Raw genomic sequence first — 8,449 nt, 5'->3', positions numbered from 1 at the left:
TCCCAACACGGTCATACAATAGCTCCACACACACACACACAGACATGCCTGCATACACACACACAGACAAACGTCTCCACTCACTGAGGTGTAGGCCTGTCTCTTATACACATCTAGATGTGTATAAGAGACAGCATGCATACACACACACACACACACACACACACACACACACACACACACAGACGAGTAAAGTCTCCACTCACTGAGGTGTAGGCGGTCTTTCCCAGGCTGTGGTTGTGATTGAGGTTCTGGTTCTCCTGCTCTCTGCTCTGCAGCCCCGCCAGGTGTCTCTCCAGAGCTGCCCAGTCCATGGTGGGCAGAGACTCTTCCTCCACAATCTCCTCCTCTCTGTATCCCCCCMTCCGTCCTCCTATTCCCCCTCCTCCACCAMCACCCCCTCCTCCAAYGCCRCCTCTGMCCCGGCTGGAGCGCCTGTRGCTGGGCTTGGTGGCCCCCGTGCCCCTGGGTAGGGGCCTGGTAGGGGAGTGGGGCAGGATCAGGTTGCCATTCTGTTTCAGTTCCTCAGGCACGGCAGCAGCGAAGGTGGCTGTGTGTCCACTGTGAGGAGGAAGGGGTGGAGGTTTCACATCCTGGAACTCCTCGGCCAGGCTGCGGCTGTTCACTGGCTTCCTGAAGCCTCCGCCAGGTGCCCCTATCCCCCCCACAACTCCACCCTCCTCCTGGCCACGGGGCTGCTGGGAGCTGTAGTCGTCCCCGTACTCGCTCTTCCACTCCTCGATCACCTTCTTCTTGTACTCCTGGTAGTCCTCATCCTCCTCATAGTCCTCATCCTCCAGGGTTGCCAGATCCATGGAGGGAGAGGATTTGTAGTCCTCTTCTAAGGTTGCCAGTTCCAAAGATGGGGAGGATTTGTAGTCATCTAGGGTTGCCAGTTCCAGGGAAGGGGAAGACTTGTAGTCTTCCAGGCATGCCAGGTCTAAGGAGGGAGAACAGGGTGTCACCTTGTTGGAGTTGGACTCGGAGCTGGAGCGACTGGAGGCGTCGCTCCCCAAGTCCATGCCATCCTCCCGGTAGTCCTGCAGTGGAGAGAGAAAGAGGGATGGAGAGAAAGGCGGGAGAAAGAGGATGGAGAGAAAGGCGGGAGAGAGAAGGAATGGAGAAAAATATATCAAAATAGAAGTAAGAAAGAATGAGGAGTTGGAAAGAGAATTATAATGTGAGAGAAAGATAGAGGTTGAAAGAGAGAGAGGGAGGAGAGGAGAGGAAAGACACACAAACAGAGAATTTAGGGAAGTGTGCACACAGAGATTACTGTTGTGGTTTGAGACCAACAACCACAAAACACTTCCTGGTAGAACTTCCTTCCTCTACATTCATTTCCTTGGCACCGTTTCAATCCCTCTCTGACGCACTCTCTCCTCTCAGACTCACTCTCTACTTCTTCTGTTTATTCATATCTGAGGTTTGCATCGTGACAGCTGAACCAGAGGAGAGAGAGAGAGAGAGAGAGAGAGAGAGAGAGAGAGAGAGAGAAGGAGAGAGAGAGAGAGAGAGAGAGAGAGAGAGAGAGAGAGAAGAGGGAGAGTGATTTATCCTATCATCACATATTACACACATCTTCTCAAAGATGCGGCCACAATGTATTTCCTTATCTGTGTCTTTGGCAAAGTCATCCCAACAATATTGGTCAATGTGAGTATTACCAATCTCTTTCTCCAATCGTCCAGAGGTGAATGACACTGGCTGACATTGTGCCATGGCTCTATATATAGTATACATTGCAGTGGCTGTGAGTGACTTAAACAGATGAGTCCAGGGTGGCTGTCTGACCTTGACTGTCTGCAGTGTGAGGCACAGTGTGTGTTGCTGTTGTTGTCCAGTGCCAGAGCAATCACTGTCTGATTGATTACCAACTTAATGAAAATGCCCGCCTTGTTTATGGGCCTCCACAAATCTCAGCGTGACCTGAACCTCTTTGAGTGTTTTCACCTCTTTTTTCATCGGCTGCATTAACATAGCGCCTGGCATCACTTTAAAAAGTTCATGAAAAACAAGCAGCAGGAACTTATTCAGAGTCACAACCGGAAAAACACATTGTTGCGCATCCAACACACTAAGAGTTATTGATTGATGATGATTATTGTCCATCAAGAGGATTTTTTTTCTTGTGGCCAGTTAGTTTTGAAATACACCAAAGAATGGGACTCATAAAGTGTTGATTAAATGAGTGTCATACATTTGAATATAATTTGCATACCCTGACATTAAAAACAATCAATGCAACCACCAACATAGACAAACACCTCACCAGTAACACTTTTTACCCCAACCACATTCGGTAAATATTTATCATAAAGGGATACGTAGCATGCCTAGCAGACACCCATAGATTTCCAATCATTGCGCTAACGCTAGCTAGCATTGACTCGCGAAACTACCGCTAACTTCCTTCATACTGGACACGAGGACATACAAATGGTATCCACAAGTTAATCTTAAATATCTGTTTATAAATATATAATAACAGTTAATATGCAGTTTAAATGCAGACCTGCATATGAAATTATACATGTAATCCGTTACACGTAAGGGATTACAAAAAAACGATACATGTAATCCGTTAAATAAACAGCAAAAATATTGTAATCAGATTACCGATACTTTTGAAAAACTAGATGATTACTTCGAGGATTACTTTAAATTCAGAAAGGATGTATGCAAAAATTTTTTTGGGGAATCTTCTCTGTTTTCTCAATGACATTCAAATCAGCTTTGAAAATAGGAGCAAATGTACATTTGTTCAATGTGAGCGAGTGTGACCATAAATCAGAGACCACTATTATGACACACCAAATGTGTTTGATGGATCGCGGGAAAAGAGATGAAATAGGCTTCTATAGGCTACAGTCCAAGCTATGTGTTCCAATGGTGCGACTGCTGTCGGCATCCAAAGATGATCCAACTTGAATAAACCCTTGGAGGTAAGGATGACAGCAGTATCTATGGCGATACGGATATCACTTATTATTGATATCTACATAGCGCATTGATGTAAATCACACTGCTGCTCTCTCATTTAGCTATTTGCGCCTTACGAATTGTGGTTGTTGTGGATGGCTGTTCACAAATCTAAATGTGTATTTGAACCCAATAATGGTTGAATTCAAGAAGTTTAAACTGCCTATCAAACATTGTTTTCGAAACCAGTGGACAACCACTGAAAAATGCGCTCTTGCAACAGCTACATAGTGCGGATCCCAGCCTATGGAATAAAAGTTAGGCTTTAAAAAAAAAGGTGGAATCTGTAGTTGTTACATCCATTTTTGGATTTTTATATATATACAGTATATATATATATACACATACACTACCGTTCAAAAGTTTGGTGTCACTTAGACATTTCCTTGTTTTCCATGAAAACATACATGAAATGAGTTGCAAATGAATAGGAAATATAGTCAAGACGTTGACAAGGTTATAAATAATGATTTTAAATTGAAATAATAATTGTGTGCTTCAAACTTTGCTTTCGTCAAAGAATCCTCAATTTGCAGCAATTACAGCCTTGCAGACCTTTGGCATTCTAGTTGTTCATTTGTTGAGGTAATCTGAAGAGATTTCACCCCATGCTTCCAATTGGATTGGCTTGATGGGCACTTCTTACGTAGCATATGGTCAAGCTGCTCCCACAACAGCTCAATAAGGTTGAGATCCGGTGACTGTGCTGGCCACTGCATTATAGACAGAATACCAGTTGACTGCTTCTTCCCTAAATAGTTCTGGCATAGTTTGGAGCTGTGCTTTGGGTCATTGTCCTGTTGTAGGAGGAAATTGGCTCCAATTAAGCGCCGTCCACTGGGTATGGCATGGCGTTGCAAAATGGAGCGATAGCCTTCCTTCTTCAAGATCCTTTTTACCCTGTACAAATCTCCCACTTTACCACCACCAAAGCACCCCTAGACCATCACATTGCCTCCACCATGCTTGACAGATGACGTCAAACACTCCTCCAGCATCTTTCATTTTTTCTGCGTCTCACGAATGTTCTTCTTTGTGATCCGAACATCTCAAACTTAGATTTGTCTGTCCATAACACTTTTTTCCAATCTTCCTTTGTCCAGTGTCTGTGTTCTTTTGCCCATCTTAATCTTTTATTTTTATTGGCCAGTCTGAGATATGGCTTTGTTTTTGCAACTCTGCCTAGAAGGCCAGCATCCCGGAGTCGCCTCTTCACTGTTGACGTTGAGACTGGTGTTTTGCGGGTACTATTTAATGAAGCTGCCAGTTGAGGACTTGTGAGGCGTCTGTTTCTCTAACTAGACACTCTAATGTACTTGTCCTCTTGCTCTTGTGCACCGGGGCCTCCCACTCCTCTTTCTATTCTGGTTAGAGCCAGCTTGCGCTGTTCTGTGAAGGGAGTAGTACACAGTGTTGTACCAGATATTCAGTTTCTTGGCAATTTCTCCCATGAAATAGCCTTAATTTCCCAGAACAAGAATAGACTGACGAGTTTCAGAAGAAAGTCCTTTGTTTCTGGCCATTTTGAGCCTGTAATCGAACCCACAAATGATGATGCTCCAGATATTCAACTAGCCTAAAGAAGGCCAGTTTTATTGCTTCTTTAATCAGGACAACAGTTTTCAACTGTGCTAACATCATTGGAAAAGGGTTTTCTAATGAACAATTAGCCTTTTAAAATGATAAACTTGGATTAGCTAACACAACATGCCATTGGAACACAGGAGAGATGGTTGCTGATAATGGGCCTCTGTACGCCTATGTAGATATTCCATTTAAAAAATCTGCCGTTTCCACTTACAATAGTCATTTACAACATTAACAATGTCTACACTGGATTTCTGATCAATTTGATGTTATTTTAATGGACAACAAAATGTGCTTTTCTTTCAAAAACAAGGACATTTCTAAGTGATCCCAAACTTTTGAACGGTAGTGTATATATCCATTGATTCTTGAAGAATATAATTTATACATGCCTCATGAGCTTAGTTCAACTGTCACACTCCATGAGAACCAAAATATAAGCTTGTTTTTCTCCAATGTTCGTAAACATTGTAAATGTAAACAAACACTGTATAGCCTCATAACATTGTTAAAACAATAATTGTTATATCATGGATGATCAGTCCTTGCACCCATAGCTTTGTCTATTAATCTGAGAGGGGTTACATTTATCCAGGCCCATCCCTCAGCTTTTTACCAAAATATTTGTTAATTTGCTCCTTAAACAGCTGCATATTATCAAGATATCAAAGTGTCACCAACAAAAAGGTTAACAGTGAGGCCTATAGCAAATGCAGCATATGTCATTCATTTCTCACATGTAAATAGCACTTTTTAGTACTGTTCAAAGCAGGCCATTCCAAGAGCAGCATTTATTTTTCAACTTGAATCAATGAGCCCAATCAGTCCTCCATGACAACAAAATCATAAACCACAGAGTAGGGCTGGCCAGTCCTTAGATTTGGGGTTAAGCTCAGGTAAAACAATTTTGCTAATCTATATTTCCATATTACCAAGTCCTATTCTTGATGATCGAGGGGCATAACATTAATTGGAATGACTTGAATCCTGATTGACTTTGGTTTTTAATGTAAAGATATAATTTAATTGTATTATTATATGTAGTAGAAAGCGATGGGTTAGAAGAAGCCTACATAACCAACCCATAAAGTAAAATGTAACATCCATATATGGCCAGCTATGTAAACTTTAACATTGATTTACCCTGCAACACGTTATTCAATTGGTAACATACATTATTGTCTTATTCTAATGCCTCTCAAGGGGAAAGTAATCTAAAAGTAACGGAAAGCAATTATTTAATTTCTTCTCACAGACCCAGACAAACCAGTATAATCTGGAGGGGGTCAGGCTGGCAACAGTCGAGCTGTTGGCAACAGTGGCTCACTGTAACTCGCACTCTCGCAAGATGGCAATGTTTCGTTACATTGATGTTATATTATACATATGGACTATTTTAATAAGGACAACATCTGAAAAGGGGGTTGACACACCGATTCATAGCTTGCACGTAGTGTCAATGTCGTAGTAGGCTAGTTGACGTCTAGGCGGGGGGCATAAACGCGCGTGCGTCCTGCACCTCCCCTCATATCTCCGAGTCCAGTCACGTTTATGATTAAGATTCGGGATCAGAATGTTGTGTAGCCTACATGTGACATATCGCCTACATGAAGTCACGAATCCTTGCGCAGACTTTCAAAGAGTGTAATCGGTCAATTTGCTACAATGTAGCAAACCTTACCAAAATGCTCATCAAAAACACCGGCTCTATCAGTGATCCATCCGGCCGCTGTTATTCGAAATTTCTCCTGCCATTCCACGATTATTCAAGGACGATTTTATATTAGCCTACTCTGCACATTATAAATAAGAAGATGGATAAGGGATCATGGCGTCCTTACTTGAATCTCCAGCCATTGAAGTAGGCTACCACCGTAGGCTATAGTGGGGAAACGGTGGGAATCCGTTTTAAATCTCAACCTGCGAGTCCTTAAAAGGGCAACGGCTCCATTGGTGGAAAAGAGCGTAGCGTAGCCTCTATAACTATTCTAAAAGAAAATGAAACGGCTCTAGGCCTATCAAACACGTCGGAATTAAAGTGACGCTTCCAGTTCCTGTATTATCATATTAAAACAAATTTGGGCTTCGGTTCATTTGAGTCCGTGTAAAATGTGTAGCCTTATTATTTAAAGTGATTAAGAAGGCGAGAAATCCCGTCAGACAGCTGGGCGGGGGAGCCGTGTGGCCCGCTTTGGTTGATCCTCTCTGCGATTAACTTCGCAGCCTACACACTGGGTGGATTTGGCCACACAATACATGCAAATTGACAGCTGCGAGGAACCCCACCCCGCCAGCGATGCGAGAGTTTTGGGTTTAAATATTGTATTGGAGAGGACACTGGCCACAATAATAAACCCCTGTAATTTTTATGTAATTGTGAATAATCTACAACAACAGTTTTGCACTTGCTTAGTAGGCTAAATGGGCATTACATTTAACGCCCATGCCTCTTCTCCCAAAATCAGTGTCATTTAGTCTACCCAAAACACTGCTCTGTGCAATAGCCTGTGTTCAGCTAATGCCAATTAATACAAACCTTTAATGCAGGTAAATATCAACTTCATAAACAGGTAGAGCGCACATAGCCATATGCTGAGTCATTCATCCTCAAATGATGTAATGTTCCTAAAAAAAAGTCACGGGAGAAACCTCACTTCCCCCGGCAACAGCGGTGACAGAACCGCCCAATTTCACAACGCAGATGACAACCAAAATAACGACAGCACACTGACGACATGGTTCCTATCAATAGACCACACTGCACTACATATCAATAACAAAGGTGTATCCCTCCATGGTTAGGCTGCTATAGGCTATTGAATAAAACAGCCTATATCCTAAAATAAACCAGCCCAGGCACACACTGTACTAACGATAGCCTACTAACCCTCAAACGCCCTATAGTAAAATGTCTAAATGACAGAAAACAGCCTATTCTAAATACATCTATTTTGACCGATGACCTATAGAAGACATGAAAGAAGGTAACGCAAATAGCCCAGCCTATGGTTTACTTAGCCATAACAACAAACGCATCACCAATACTTACTGTCATTTTCTCTGTAAAATGTCTTTTCTCAAGACATCTTAAAGTCAATACCAGACAACAATTGTATCTTTATTTGTCAGTATAACTCGGTAGTTGGTGAGGATATTATCCGCTACCCGGAGATATTACAGAAAGCCGGTAAATTGTTCAGAACGTATGCCAGTCCAGTCATTGCTATGTGTGTATCCGCCGCGGAACTCGAGCACTCCCAATGCTGGGTAAAAAACACGCGTTAAAAAATCTAAAATAGATGCGTTAAAAAAATCCCCGATTTTGCGAGCGCCCTGGTCGCGGCTCCTCTCTTCTCTCCCGGTACAGATGTCAAACGTCGCTTCTACCGTTCAGTGCATGCACACAGGCTCACACAATGATTGGCGAGAGAATGTGAATGTGTATCTCCTTCTGCGCGTTTTTATCGTCCGCACAAGTCAGCCTCACACATACTGTATCTCTGCTTTCCAGTGCACTCAACTAAACGCTCACACACATGCAAAGAAGCTCCCTGCCACAGCGGCGTCTCAACTTCTCAGCGCTCTATCGCAGCAGGCTGCTCTGAGGACAAACTGATGACAGAACAGTAGCCCTGCCTTCTGCACTCACTGACCTTGCGAATTGTATATTGAGGTAAAATGATAGAGAGAGAGAAAGAGAGAAAGTGAGAGAGATAAAAAAAAAGAGCCCAACACTATATCTAGTTGAATAATTCAAGATGCTCTGGTGTTCTGGGTAGGTTTGTAACAGTTTCTGTCACACTGTGACTACATAAGCTATAAGCACCCTTGGACATCTCAACAAATCTGCTGTCATGTCCTTTGTAGTTGAGGTCACTTG

At 42.7% G+C, this 8,449-nt stretch overlaps 1 protein-coding gene across 1 annotated transcript in view; it reads right to left on the bottom strand.

Annotated features, from left to right (window-relative positions):
* The window catches only part of schip1 (schwannomin interacting protein 1), a 64,740-nt gene extending 56,596 nt beyond the window's left edge, over positions 1-8,144 (bottom strand). The window contains exons 1-3 of the mRNA XM_070434099.1: positions 7,619-8,144; positions 392-1,040; positions 207-349 (exon numbers count right to left, since the gene is read on the bottom strand). Coding sequence (XP_070290200.1) covers positions 207-349; positions 392-1,040; positions 7,619-7,624 — 798 coding nt within the window. The 5' untranslated portion in view covers positions 7,625-8,144. The remainder of the gene's footprint in view (positions 1-206; positions 350-391; positions 1,041-7,618) is intronic.
* Between the last annotated feature and the right edge of the window lie 305 nt (positions 8,145-8,449).

This window comes from Salvelinus sp. IW2-2015, linkage group LG22 (assembly GCF_002910315.2).
Source record: "Salvelinus sp. IW2-2015 linkage group LG22, ASM291031v2, whole genome shotgun sequence".
NCBI classification, from domain to species: domain Eukaryota; kingdom Metazoa; phylum Chordata; class Actinopteri; order Salmoniformes; family Salmonidae; genus Salvelinus; species Salvelinus sp. IW2-2015.
This window is presented reverse-complemented; position numbering and strand designations above follow the sequence as displayed.